The sequence below is a fragment of the Acomys minous genome, assembly GCF_964271855.1.
Source record: "Acomys minous genome assembly, chromosome: 16".
Lineage (NCBI taxonomy): Eukaryota > Metazoa > Chordata > Mammalia > Rodentia > Muridae > Acomys > Acomys minous.
In genome coordinates, this window is record NC_140498.1 from 12591854 (window position 1) to 12606145 (window position 14292).

Consider the following 14292-nt stretch of genomic DNA (forward strand, 5'->3'; position numbering starts at 1 on the left):
AACCAGGGTCGTGCCCCGTGGGACATGTGCTTGCCTCCTGGAAAAGTGTGCTAACTCTAAAGGACTGGAGTCCCAGGTCATTGCTGAAACTAAGTTAATTAGTGGCAAAACTCCCCAGAACACAGAGGGGCCGGTAAAGTTGCCAAAGAAACCTAGATCAGTTTTTCTGTGCATTGGGTGGCAGAGTGTGGCATGAAAGTAAAATAAAGACCACAATCCAGGCGTGGTGGCGCACACCTTTAATCCCAGCACTCGGGAGGGAGAGGCTGGTGGATCGTTGTTAGTTCGAGGCCAGCCTGCTCTACAAAGCAAGTCTAGGACAGCCAAGGCTACACAGAGAAGCCCTGTGGGGAAAAAAAGATAAAAACCACAAACCCAAGCATCCCTAAACCAGAGCGATCTGTGTTCTAGGCAGGTGAAGCTTTTACTGACAAAGTACAAAGAACAGAGCTAATTGAGTTTTCTTCTGATGGGGCATGGCCAAGAAGAAAGTCAAAAGTAACTCAAAATTCATTAAAATGAGGTTAGCACTGTCATATGGTACTGAAAGAATCATTAGTTTGTGAGTTGGGCGTGGTGGCTCACGCCTTTAATCCCAGCACTCGGGAGGCAGAGGCAGGTGGGTCACTGTGAGTTCGAGGCTAACCTGGTCTACAAAGCAAGTCCAGGATAGCCAAGGCTACACAGAGACCCTGCCTTGAAAAAAAAATCCAAAAAAACAAACAACAACAACAACAAACTTAAAAAACAAAAACCAAAATCATCATCATCATTGGTTGTAACTGGGAGCCAAAGAACTAATGAGTTGATGTCTGGACTAAAGCTTAAATGATGAGTGCAGGTTTTCCACATTAGTGTCAGCCCTCGCTGCCTGTAACCGATTGTAACACAGAGATGGGAGCATCCTGTGTTATTTCTCAAGAAGGGAATTTGGAAAGTCAGCAAATGGGGGAAGGAACACAGGGGTGCCTCGGACCTTTCTCAGCTTTTACAGACTAGGGTAAATGATGTTCCTATACCTCAGATGTTTTTCGCCGAAGACAAGCATCATTTATATCCCTGAATACACTGGTCTGTGAAGCAGGCTTCTCTGCTGAACTGCAAGGGCATAACTCTTGTTATCAAAGTAGGGGGAAAATTAAAAAAAAAAAACAAAACTTAGTAACGCAGATTGCAGTCAAGTGCTGGGCTACCTTAAACCCCCATGTTTCCCAGTTTTCCCAGCATTAATTAGGAGAGGCAACTTGGCCAACCTTTCTGGAGTATTTTGTTTTGCTTTGTTTTTTTGTTTGTTTTGCTTTGTTTTTGTAGACAGGGTCTCCTTCTGTAGTCCCGGCTGTCCTGGAACTAGTTCTGTAAGCCAGGCTGGTCTGGAATTCACAGAAACCAACCTGCCTCTGCCTCCCCAGTGCTGCGATTATTTCTTTAGGGACCTATCTTGAGAGCAGTTGGACCACTCCCTTATGAGAACTCCTCTGTTGGCTTCTTTTAGGAAAACTACACTTGAAGGTTCTAGAAAACAAAACATATACAATCTAAACTGTGAGAATAAATGACCACTTACACAGTACCCCTGGGTAATGAGATGGCTCAGTAGGTATGGGCTCTTGACAGCAAGCCTGGGGGGCCACGGTTGATCCCCAGGATCCACATGGTGGAAAGAACCAACTTCCACAATTTTCCCTCTGAGCACGGATGTGCTGTAGAGTGTATGCCCACCCGGCTAGTTAATTAAAGTCCCCAGTCTGAGCTAGCACAGGTCTATAATCCCTGTGATCCCTTCAGGAGGCTGCAGCAGAAGACTGGGGTTCAAGGACTGCCTAAGCTTACAAAAAGATTTGAAAGCTACTCCGGGCAATTTAGTGAAATGGAGCTTTTTTTTTTTTTTTTTTTTTTTTTTTTTGGACAGGATTTTTCTGTGTAGCCTTGGCGGGCCAACTCAGAGATCCGCCTGCCTCTGCCTCCCAAGTGCTGGAACTGCAGGTGTATGCCACCACAGCCAGCTGTGGAGCTACCTCCTAAAGATAGAGCACTTGCCTAACATGCATGAGGTCTTGGGTCCCATCCCTAGTTTGATAGATTACCCCACCTGGCACTCTCTGGCATCCCAAGTCGACCAAGACAGCCTTACTTTTTTTTTGGTCCATGTCTTTATTCTGAACACATGCTGAGTGAGGACTTGCCAACAGCTTGTGAGGCAGCTGGTATAAGCCCTGAGCTCATGTCCTGGCTTTGGAGGACACAGATCCCTCGGGACAAGATCATACTAGGAATGGATGGATGGGAAGAGGGTCCCAAGGGGAGATGCTCAAGAAAGGAGCAGCAGTCGTGTGGACCACAGTAAATTAGACAACCATGCAGCCACCTGCCAGGGAAGGTCTCCAGAAAGCAAGGCAGCAGCTTCTGAGGGTGTGCCAGGTATGCTTAGGACATAGAAGCATACATTGCTTTCTGCGTCAGAGCACAGAATGCATAATAGGTGAAGCTAAGAGGGGAAGCTAGGGGGCTGGAAGGGTATGGGACAAATGTCTAGAGCAGTTCCAAAGCCTATGCAGCTTTGAGTAACCACCTATTCCAGTTAGAACCAGAATCTGAAGCGATTGACTATAGCCATGAAAGGCTGGGTGGTCACAGGACTGCTTTTTAGGTTAGGTACTATGTACACTCTTGGATCTGGAGGAATCCAGTGAGATTTTACATCAACATCAGGAGTACAAAGGTACAGGTACCAGCCGGGCGTGGTGGCGCACGCCTTTAATCCCAGCACTCGGGAGGCAGAGGCAGGCGAATCGCTGTGAGTTCGAGGCCAGCCTGGTCTACAAAGTGAGTCCAGGACACCCAAGGCTACACAGAGAAACCCTGTCTCGAAAAAACAAACAAACAAACAAACAAAGGTACAGGTACCTGCTTGGCGTTGGTTTGCGTAGCCACTTATTCTGTAGACAGACTAGGGGTTCAAGGCCCAAAGCCTGGCCACGCTCCTAGGTCCCTAAGGGCAGAGAAGTATTTCTCCCTGTGTATACTTTTAGGGAAGGATCTATTAAGGGTCGGGGTATGAAAGATTGCTGCAGGCTATGTGTGACCTAGGAGTTTAACTTGGGGGTTCCTAGTGCTAGGAAGGTAGTCGGTGGGTCCTTCCTGTCCACATGCTTCACAACCAAGTTGTAGCAGTGTTTAAAACTGAGAGGTTTAGCTGGGCGTGGTGGCGCCCACCTTTAATCCTAGCACTCAGGAGGCAGAGGCAGGTAGATCGCTGAGTTCGAGGCTGGCCTTAACTACAAAGTGAGCCCAGGACAGCCAAAGCTATCCCTGTCTCAAAAAACCAACCAACCGAAAAAACAAACAAAACAAAAACAAACAAACAAACAACCCAGGTTTAGCTGGGTGTGGTGGCACAGGCCTTTAATCCCAGCGCTTGGGAGTCAGAACCAGGCAGATCTCTGTGGGTTCGAGGCCAGCCTGGTCTACAAAGCAAGTCCAGGACAGTCAGGGGTGTTACACAGAGAAACTATGTCTCAAACCAAAACCAAAACCAAACCAAACAAACAAAAAACCCTAGAGGTTTAAAGCTCTGTGTGATGACACATACCTTTAATCCCAGCACTCAGGAGGCAGAGTCAGGCCTGGTCTGCATATAGAGTTCTAGACCAACCAGGTTTGTTTTATTTTTTGGTTTTTTGAGATAGTTTCTCTGTGTAGCCTTGGTTGTCCTGGAACTCACTATGTAGACCAGGCTGAACTTGAACTCAGAGATCTGCCTGCCTCTGCCTCCGAGTCCTGGGATTAAAGGCGTGTGCCACCACCACCACCCAGCTTCGAGACCTTGTAGTGGATGTAAACATGTTTTTGTTTTTATGTCAAGTGTGGGATGTGAAATGGATTTGTGTGAGGGTGTGTGGTGTTTGTCTGCTGGAAACAGACTTTTGAGAGAACACATGATGCTTGTCCACTAGAAGACGAACTGTCCCTTGTGGGGGCATGGTCTTTGCCAACTAATGAACATCCTAGTACAGACTCTGAGAAGACATACATGAACCCCAAAACAAGAGGCTTAGCTTTTTGGTCTTTGCATTGTTTCCTATTGTTTAGCTGTTCATCGCTCCGTTTCAAGATGTTCCTAGAGAAAAATACTCCAGAGAAGGTTTTGAGGTTCCGGGTTCCAGCTACTGTGGTTGCAGTCACCTTTGCTGAATGGCTGGTTTGCCGTTTAACTGGTCTATTGGAATCCTGCCCACTATGCCAGTGGACCTGCTCCAAGGAACGGAGTCTAGAAAGGACTGTATCTCCTGTTCACATTAATCTCTTTTTCTATCTAGGGTAGGTGGGTTGGAAGGGAGGTTTAAGCATTAAAGAACCCCAAATAAAGTAGGTTTGAAAAAGTTTAAAGCCTACAAGACCTTGTCTTATAATATAAAACCCAAGCTGGGCATGGTGGCGCACACCTTTCATCCCAGACTCAAGAGGCAGAGGCAGGCAGATCCCTGTGAGTTTGAGGTCAGCTGGGTCTACAAACAAATCCAGGACACCCAGGGCTGTTACACAAAGAAACCTTGTCTTAAACACCCCAACCCCACCCCCACTCCGGCAAGTAAACAAACAAACAAAAAACCCAATGGTCTGACCTAAATGGACCGTAACCCAGAGCCTCTCAATCTGGCTCTGAGCTGGCACTTACTTCCCAGAAATAATGAGTGTCAGGGCTGGGCTTACACATAAAAGACGACAGTGACAGAGGCCATGGTTTACAGAATGTATGCTTTACAGATGCCCTTCCATCCTTACAAAATGTCGCTGCTATAACTCCCTGACAGTTACTTCTTGGTCTTGGTCCAAAACCGTTTATATCGTTCAGTATCAAAACTGTCAACCATCTCTGGCTCTTCCTTCCGCTTCTGCTGGAGCTGAGCCTCACGTTTTCGAAACCGGGCCCGGCGTTCTTCTGGAGACAGGGCATCCAGGTCTAGGGGCATCTGCATGGGGAGAGATGGAGGTATGAGCTCACCACTGAGGAGAGTCAGGAGAGCGACCAGGAAGACGCCTGCACCTTTTACTGTGCCTCTCTTCCCCTTCAAAACTTTTGGGGGGAAATGTTTTTCTGCTCCCTTCCTGTATACTTAGTGCATGTTTGTTTTATTTTTTATTTTATTTTATTTTATTTTTTTGGTTTTTTGAGACAGGGTCTCTTTGTAGCCTTGGCTGTCCTGGACTCACTTTGTAGACCAGGCTGGCCTCGAACTCACAGCGATCTACCCGCCTCTGCCTCCCGAGTGCTGGGATTAAAGGCGTGCGCCACCACGCCTGGTGCATGTTTGTTTTAAGGGTGAATCTTTTTTTTTTTTTCTTTTTTCTGAGACAGGGCTTCTCTGTGTAGCCTTGGCTGTCCTGGACTCACTTTGTAGACCAGGCTGGCCTCTAACTCACAGCAATCCACCTGTCTTTGCCTCCCGAGTGCTGGGATTGAAGGCATGTGCCACCACTGCCCGGCCTGACTGAGTCTTAATTAGGCCAAGACAGCCTTGAACTATCAGCAGTGACCCTTGGCTTCTGGAGTGCTGCCATTCTACACGTGTGCCACCATGCCTGGTTTCATGTGGTCCCAAAACCAAAGGCTTTGTGCCTATCAGGCAAGCATTCTACACTCCAGTCCAGATTTGGTGTTAAGCCTGATATAGTGAGATAGGCCTCTATCTCAGGCCTTAAAGGAGGCAGAAAGACTAGGAGGTCAAGGTCAGCCTCAGCTATAAAAGTTCAAAGCCAGGTTGGTTTGTATCAATAAAAGAAGAACAAATCCCCCAAAAGAGGTTTGTTTTGCATCAAACCCTGTATCAATAAAACAAGAACAAATCCCAAAAAAGAAATAACTAATTCATTTGTTCTAATTTTTGTTATTGGAGGTTTGGTGTAAATTCCTCTAGCAAGGTGTTCCTGTCTTCTGCACTATAGTGAAGTGACTGTAATTACAGGTACAACTCCAATCCCACATCCGGCCCTGGGGCCCAACACCATGCCTCACCAAGTACCTACTCACCGCTATCATACGTCGTGGCTCCGGGTATCGTATATGGACAGTGGAGCCATCCTGCTTGACCAACAGCACAGGGTAGAGGCGCGCATAGGCCTGGCGGCGCAGTCGGGTGAGTGAAGCCCTGCTGCTGTCAGCTCTCCAAGGGGATGTGTGCAGGTGGCGGGGTGCAGGAGAGGCTGCCTTCAGAGCACAGTGTCTCACCAGGCTACAGACAGACATGCAGTGACTGGTTGGCGGATGAAGATGAGCCAGATGACAGTAAGTGCCAGGCCAGCCACTGTCAGGTATGACAGCAACCAGAGACGGCAGTGGGTGATTCAGGGCACAACAAGCCTTCCAGCACTGAGGTTAGGGGATAATGGCCCCTTCCAGGAGAGGACAGGGTGTCTTGGGATGTGCCTGAGGGGACTGGAATACTATGCTTACCCAAGCAGGCTGCCCAAAGGCATTGTTTTTCCTTAGAGCTGTGGTGGCCGTAGGAAACAGTCACTGGTCCTGATGTAGGACCTGTTAGGCAAGGAAAAAGCAAACAGATTTTTCCATTTGATTACTGTCCTAAAAATCCTGTCCTAGAGCCAAGTGGGACCCCGCTGCATCTCTAGCTGTCCCTTGGTATTCATGGGGAACTGGATCCAGGAGTCCCCTGCAGATAATCAACCTGATAAGCTGTCAGCTTGCCGCCATGAAATGGCATAGTATTTACATATGATCTGTGTGCCTGTTCCCATGTGCCTTAGGTCACTTACAATGAATAAAAGAAAACAAAGCCAGGCGTGGGAGTGCATGCCGCCTGTATTTCCAACACTGGGAAAGCAGAGGCAGGAGGATCAGGAATTCAAAGTTACCCTGTTACACAGGGAGTTAATGGTCCGGCTGGGTTACTTGAGACTCTGTCTCAAAGAAACAAAAACCAACCAAACCAAAAAAACAAAAAAAACAAAAAAAACTGAAGCAAACAACGGCAAAAGCCATATAGCCATTTGAAAATGATTTTGTTTAGAAAACAAAACAAAACAAAATCCCTTATGTTCAACATAGACCCAGTTTTTAAAAAGTTATCTTCAATCTGTGGTTTGAATTCTTTCCGGTCTCTCCAACTAGCCCTGTGGCCTGGGGTTAGAACCGCTTGTGAAGGCTTTTTACACTTTTTGCAAAACCAGCTACCAGCGTCTCATCCTCCAAAGACTGAGTCAGCTTTCAGCAGGACTGAGGCCCATTCATGACTGAAGGGGGTTACAGAGTCGGAGTCCCCATGTGGCCCTGTGTGTGGAATGCTTGGTTCACTTTTTTTAATTTTTCATTTTTTTAAACGTCGTTCTAGTTTTCACAACAGTACTGCGCGGGGACTATTACCAAGGCCGCTTTCAAACGGGAGAAGAAACCAGAGTTATCTTTTCCAATGCCACAAACGCCCAGAATGGTCTAAGCAGGCGGAGTGTGCTACACACACAGCAAGTCTGAAAGTCTTGTACTTGAGGAGGGGACCGAAGGGAGGGCCCACTGCCTCGAAAGAGGGGACCCCTCTCTTCAGTGTCCCAAGCCCGAGGCCTACTCATTTCTAGCCACGACCATGGAGCCTCGGGTCATCTGAGGGAAAGCCTCCTCCCGTTCGCCCCACCCAACGGCACAAGAGGAGGGATTTCTCGGCTCAGTGATGGGACTGGTTGGTGCCGGGGCCCAAGAGACGCAAACCTGCGGCCGCCACTTTGGCGGCGGAGGGACCTCGTAAACCCGCAGTGCAGAACTTTACTCAGTAGGTGGGAAATTGAGGCCAAGCAAAGCAGGGGCGCACAGGGAACCTGTCACTGTAGCCGATGATCCTCCACGGTGACCCAGATCTCCCGCAGGCGCCGCGCCGCGTCGCGCGGCGATGACGTCACACAACGCGGGCCATGCGTCATCCGTTAAGGGCGGGGTAAGCTAAAGTGGGCGTGATTGAGTCTGAACTCTCAGGAGTCCTGGTTAGTTGTCCGGGTGCGCGGGATGGGCCAGATCCCATGTCGCTGCGAGTGGCGAAGTCACAGTAGGCAAGGCCCGCGCACTACCCAGGCTGTTGGGATTCTTGGACTTTCTGTTATGTAGGCTGCACGGCGTTGTGCATTACGTTGACAGAAGCCAGACAGCACTGCTACGGGTCCCTGTGCGTCCTTGGTGTATTAAGTTTCCACGCCTAGCCCTTTTCCAGGTTTGCTCCAGATCCGCCCTTGGAGGGAACTTTCTCTCAGTACACGAATAGTCTCGGGCCTCGTGGTGGGCCCAAGGTCTGGAAGACGGACGTCCAAACGTCAAGTCGGGATGGCAAAACAACCAACATGAAGGAGCTGGATTCATTGCGGTTTCCGTGAGGAGATCGTTAGAGACAACAATCGGTTCTTCAGAGCCAAACTACCTGGCTTTCAAGGACCCGATTGGTGTCTCCTGAGAAGCCCGACACTAAGGGGTCCTGAAGCTGTCCCCTCCCTTGAGCTTGTGCCAGCGGTGACTGTGAGCCCGGGAGGTGTGCTGCTGTGCAGGCGCAGGACTCTCTGCTGCGGTTTCTCAGGAGGACTGCTCAGCTGGTGTATTTTACTTCTTGTGCTGCTTTTAGAGGATTTTGCCACATCGGGCCCCTGGCGTCACTGCGGCAGATCTTTTTCCTTCCTCTTTTCTGTTTCTTCCTGAGTTCTTGCCTTTTACCACCCCACTTAGGTTGTCTCCTAGACATTGCAGACATGCAGGCTGCCGTGCATGGAGCCAGAGGTCTGCAAGGGACATACTGAGAAGTTCAAGGTTTTTTTGTTTTGTTTTGTTTTGTTTTTTGCAGTCTGGCAGCCAGCCTCCGGAGCTCATCACACACGCTGGCCTGCAAGTGTCGTTAGCAGGCACTAGAAAGCAGAGCCCAGAGAGCCGCCCTTACTGCCAACCAACGTGGTGCCTATAAGACCCCTAGCCTTACAAAGGTGTGGTGATCTTCTATCGGTCTGTGAGCACTGGCAATGGCCTAGGAGTGGCATAGTCATTGGCTGAAGAAAAGGCCGTTAGGAGCCGGGCATGGAACTGGGCATGGTGCCGCAGACCTTTAATCCCAGCACTCTTGAGGCAAAGGCAGTTGGATCGCTGTGAGTTTGAGGCCAGGCTGGTCTACAAAGTGCGTCTAGGACAGCCAAGGCTACACAGAAAAACCCTGTCTCGAAAAACCAACCAACCAAACAAACAAAAAGCCCGTTAAGCTTTTCCTCTTGTTCTATATTTGTGCTGTCAGAACAGCTGGCAAGGACTCCTCTGGACGCTGCTCAGAGGCTAAGAGTCTGGGGGGACAGATGATAGCGGCATCACATACCAGTTTTGAGTTTATGAGGTTCTGAGACCTCCAATGTGTCTTCCATTCTCCATCAAACCTTTTATGTAGTCTGAGACTCATTTTCACCGTCTGAGATTCTGTCTGTTGTCCCAGTTAGGGGACCCGAAATAATTATTTCTTCTTCTTCTTCTTCTTCTTCTTCTTCTTCTTCTTCTTCTTCTTCTTCTTCCTCCTCCTCCTCCTCCTCCTCCTCTTCCTCCTCCTCCCCCCTCTTCCTCTTCTCCTTTTCTTCTTCTCTTCCTCCTCTTCCTCCTTCTTTTCTTCTTTTCTTCTAGACAGGGTTTCTCTGTGTAACGACCCTGCCTGTCCTAGACTCACTTTGTAGACCAGGCTGGCCTCAGACTCACAGAGATCCACCTGCCTCTGTCTCCCAAAGTGCTAGGATTACAGGAGTGTGTCACAGCGCCCAGCCTGAAATTTATTTGAACAAACAAACAAACTTTCTAAGGTAAAATCAAGCTCATGAAGTAAACACAGCTGAGTTGGAAGATGGGTGGCACTTAGATTCACACAGTACAGTGGTGTCTTAAAAATCCCTAAATGCCAGCTGTGTGGACTCCTTGGCCTCACTAATTCTGCCACAACTTTTCTATGCAGCCGAGCTCTTCTGCCATCAAACCAACGACATGGTTGGGAAGGACCCTGTCTAAGTCACTGTTGTACTGCTGTGAAGAGACAAGTGTGACAAAGGCAACTTTTTTTGTTGTTGTGTTTTGTTTTGTTTTTCAAGACAGGGTTTCTCTGTGTAGCGTTGACTGTCCTGGACTTGCTTTGTAGACCAGGCTGGCCTTGAACTCACAGTGATCCACCTGCCTCTGCCTCCCGGGTGCTGGGATTAAAGCCCGGCTGACAAAGGCAACTCTTATGCAAGAAAACATTTGATCGGAGGCCTGCTTACACTTTGAGGCGGTTAGTCCACAGTCAGCCTGGTGGGAAGCAGACAGGCCTGGTGCTAGATTAGTAGCTGATCTGTAGGCAGCAGGCAGAAAGGAGAGACTGGGCCTGTGTGGGCTTTTGAAACCAACCTCAAAGCCCACCCCTGAGTGAAACACCTCGAGCAAGGCACTATCTACTCCAAACAAGGCCACCCCTCATAATTCTTCCAAAACAGTTCCACTATCTGGGACCAAGCATTCAAATATATGAGCCTATCAGGGCCATTATTATTCAAACCACCACACAAGCCGGATGTGGTGGCGCACACCTTTAATCCCAGCACTCAGGAGGCAGAGGCAGGTGGATCGCTATGTGTTCGAGGCCAGCCTGGTCTACAAAGTGAGTCCAGGACAGTCAGGGCTACAAACAAACCACCACACTAACACTGAAAAATTCAGCCTTGACAAGGAGGGGGAGGTGACAACAACAAACGTTAAGTCCCTGATAGGGAACCTTTTCCTGGGATCATGTTTTTATTCACTCTCAAATAGAAAAGAAATGGGGGGGGGGGCAAAGCAAGGATTCCATCCAAGGGCAGCCCAGTGAACCAATGAGCTTATTACTACCACTTCAGGAGCATGGCTACTTCATGCAGCACTGTCGCTGAAAAGGTCATCCTGGCATGATGGCAGCTCACTCAAGTGCTCTGTGCAGCTTGCAGCCATTTTTATTCTGAAGAATCTATTCTCTTCCAGCAGAGCCCGACCTCGTGAGTCTTGTGAGCCCCTCCCCTCCCTCTACAAGAAAGTATTAGAGCACCAGCAGCCCCCTAGCCTTAGAACAGACAGCCTAATTGCCTATTGTTTTTCTGTATGTGAGAAGGAAGGAAATGCGTCAGGAGTCTTGACCCATGGAGCACCACTGCCCGACCACGGACTCCATGTGCTTCAGCCAGCAGCTGGACCCACCTGCCTGTGCTAACCTCTGGCCTAATGCATACCCTTGCATTCTATTTCTCACTCCCCCCTCCCCCCAAACCCCAGACCTCCATGACTGAATATTGTTTGTACCCCGAGGGCTTGCTGCATATTCACAATCTCCAACATCTTTCTGCTAACCAGCTCCCCTCTTAGGGGTCCTAAGGTGGACAAGCACCACAGGACCCTCACAGCAGCTGACACAGTTCTGCCACTCTCTTTCCTCCTCCCTTGTACAGCATACCATGAAACTGACGTCACACACACACCTCCTTATTGCTCGAGATGATGTACAAGAAGCTCAGCCATTGTGTATGGTCCTGGTACCCAGAGGGCACATACATGGAGGATAGTGATGGTAAATGCAGCCACTACTTCGTCAGCAATGTAGGGGCAGCTCCCATCTTAAGACACTTCATCGTAGTATGTGAGTGCTTTGCCTTCACAGGAGCTGCCTCTTTGCTGGGGAACAGCTAACATCCATAAAAACAGTATGTGTGCACGGAGTGAGTGGTTCACGGCTGGGGATGCTGCAGAAATGGCACAGGGTTTCTTAACTCCTATGCAGATGAGATAGAGAATGAGCCACATGTAAAAGACTAGATACAATACAGCTGCCTGCTGCCCTGTCATTAATGTCTTAGGAAGAGCTAAGGCGGACTCTAAGGCTAGATAAAAAAACCTCCTGGCAGGGGCTGGAGAGATGGCTCAAAGGTTAGGAGCACTGGCTGCTCTTCCAAAGGGCCTGAGTTCAGTTCCCAGCAACCACATGGTGGCTCACAACCATCTATAATGAGATCTGGCGCTCCCTGCTGGACTGCAGGCATACATGCAGGTGAAACACTGTATACATAAGAAATGAATCTTGGGCCGGGCGTGGTGGTGCATGCCTTTAATCCCAGCACTCGGGAGGCAGAGGCAGGCAGATCGCTGTGAGTTCGAGGCCAGCCTGATCTACAAAGTGAGTCCAGGACAGTCAAGGCTACACAGAGAAACCCTGTCTCGAAAAACAAAAAAACAAAAAAACAAAAAAACAAAAAAAAAAAAAGAAAAAGAAAAAAGAAAAAAAAAAAGAAATGAATCTTAAAAAGATAAAACCCTCCTGGCAGACACATTAAAGAGTACTGCCCTCTGGAGTGCCCATGAATCCCTCCTACATTCTTAGTAGCATCACTAAAATTACATAGAACCAGCAGCTGAGTAGTAAAGGTGAAAAGTTAATGGCTGCTGGCTCAGGGACTAAAGAACTCTGCCATGGACTGTGTCTTTTTTCATATTGAGTGGCTATGGGAAAAACACTGGAGGGTAAGGGCTTCTACAGAAAAGAGGTTTATTTGGCTCACATTCAAGGAGACACAAGAGCATGACAGAGCACCTGCTTGGCTTTGGGGAGGGTCCCTTGACAGCACCACAGCAACAGAAGCTCATGCAGAAGAGATGACATGTCCAAAGCAGTAGGGGGTGCTACGACATCCAAACTTGCGCCACAACAGCCTGTTCTGGGGAGAACTAACTACACTGTGGTATTAGCATCAGTTCCTTCTGAGGTTGGTGCCCTTAGTGACCCAGTCACCTCATAGTAGACCCTACCCCTTAAAAGTCACTCAGTGTACTCACAACGTAAAAGCTGATTTTGATTAAAAAGTGCTGATCCCTCAAATGGGCCAGACAGGTAGCCCATGATGAGATAATACTCCAACTCTGAGTAATAACCCTGTGACAGAAACCAAGACTGCCCCTCAAGCAGGAACAGTCATCTCATAGGAGGCACATTGTCCCCTCAAATGATCAGGACTTCTCCAGAACCATCTTTTTTTTTTTTTTTTTTTAGTATTGATTCTTTGTGAGGTTCACATCATGCACGCCAGTCCCAATCATCTGCCCTCAGCCCTAGCAACCTCCCCCACAAACAAACAAACAAAGCCCGTCTTGTTGTGGAAGCTGTAGTGTGTTGCAGTGTGTCACACAGCATACTCTTTTGTCCACACGTTTTTCTCTTGCAAATGTTCAGTGCAACGAGCCATCGTTCTGGTTCAAGGTCTCTGGCTTCTGCCGCACCATCAACACTGGGTCTTCATCGGGACTCCTCTCCGTTATCCAGTTGTTGTCCTGTGTCATGGAGATCCTGCAGCTTTGGATCTGCAGGACTGGTCCTTAAAAATGCTCCAACAGTTCATAAATGAGGTAGATTTGGGGGTGAGCCAACTTGATGCTCTGGATCTTAGCCCCAGCGGTAGTTGAGTTGGTCAGCCTGCCAGCTCTACCATATCTGCACCAGCAGGGCCAGCTCTCCAGCACGGCCCTGGCTAGCTCACCCAATGCTGCAGGACAGCAGTGGGCAGGCTCGGCTCTCCTGTTCTCGGGCCAGCTCACTTGTACCCATGCCACCAGAACCAGGTCTACTGTGCTGCCCAGGTCAGGGTGTGTGGGGGCGGAGCCAGCTCGCCCTACTCTCAGGCCCTGGGACCAACTCTCCAGACTGCTTCAGGTGGTAGTAGCAGTGGTGGAGGGCATCGACTCTTGCCTCATCACAGCAGATGAAAAGTAGGACCAGCAAACCTGTGCTCATGCCCTTGGCCTTGGACACTCCTGTGCCTCTGCCACAAGGGGCTCTACTGTGCTGCCCAGGCAAGGTGCAGGGTCAGCTCTCCCAGATGCTACAGCTAGTGAAGGGCAGGGACAGCCCTCTCACTCTCTTGGTAAGCTATTTTTTTTAATTACTGATTGCTGGGGGAGGGCTCAGCCCACTGTGGGTGGGGCCACCTCTAGGCTGGTGGTCCTGGGTGCCATTAGAAAGCCACGAGAGCAAGCCAGTAAGCTGCGCCCATCTGTGGCTTCTGCATCGACTTCTGCCTCCAAGCTCTGAACCTGTTTGAGTTCCTGTCATTAGTTCCCTCAGTGCTAGACCACAAAGTGGAAGTGCAAGCCAAATAAACTTTCTTCCATATCTTGCTTTTGGTCATGGTGTTTCATCATAGTAATACTAATCCTAACTAAGACATTGCTCAAAAGTGCAAGTCCAGGTGCTGGAGAAATGGCTCAGAGGTTAAGAACACTGACTACTTCCCAAGCGG

General features: G+C 49.0%; 1 protein-coding gene across 3 annotated transcripts; it reads right to left on the reverse strand.

Annotated features, from left to right (window-relative positions):
* Positions 1 to 4736: 4736 nt before the first annotated feature.
* Positions 4737 to 7922, reverse strand: MRPL55 (mitochondrial ribosomal protein L55). Of its 3 annotated transcripts, none has more exons than XM_084760939.1 (4): positions 7825 to 7922; positions 6452 to 6532; positions 6029 to 6230; positions 4737 to 4970 (listed from the first exon to the last, which is right to left on the reverse strand). In XM_084760939.1, exons 2-4 carry the CDS (start codon positions 6472 to 6474, stop codon positions 4812 to 4814), a joined length of 384 nt encoding a protein of 127 aa, XP_084617065.1. In that variant the 5' UTR covers positions 6475 to 6532; positions 7825 to 7922; the 3' UTR covers positions 4737 to 4811. The 3 variants fall into 3 exon arrangements, with proteins under 3 accessions (XP_084617065.1, XP_084617066.1, XP_084617064.1); XM_084760940.1 differs by having other exon boundaries at positions 7818 to 7894; XM_084760938.1 differs by having other exon boundaries at positions 7718 to 7875.
* Positions 7923 to 14292: the final 6370 nt, after the last annotated feature.

What these genes read in the sequence shown, in the direction of transcription:
- MRPL55 (XM_084760939.1), bottom strand. Translation starts at nt 6,474, where the DNA reads ATGCCTTTGGGCAGCCTGCTTGG. An exon ending in CCTTTGGGCAGCCTGCTTGG is followed by an intron (nt 6,231 to 6,451) that starts GTAAGCATAGTA and finishes GTCTGTCTGTAG; the next exon opens with CCTGGTGAGACACTGTGCTC. An exon ending in AGCCACGACGTATGATAGCG is followed by an intron (nt 4,971 to 6,028) that starts GTGAGTAGGTAC and finishes CTCCCCATGCAG; the next exon opens with ATGCCCCTAGACCTGGATGC.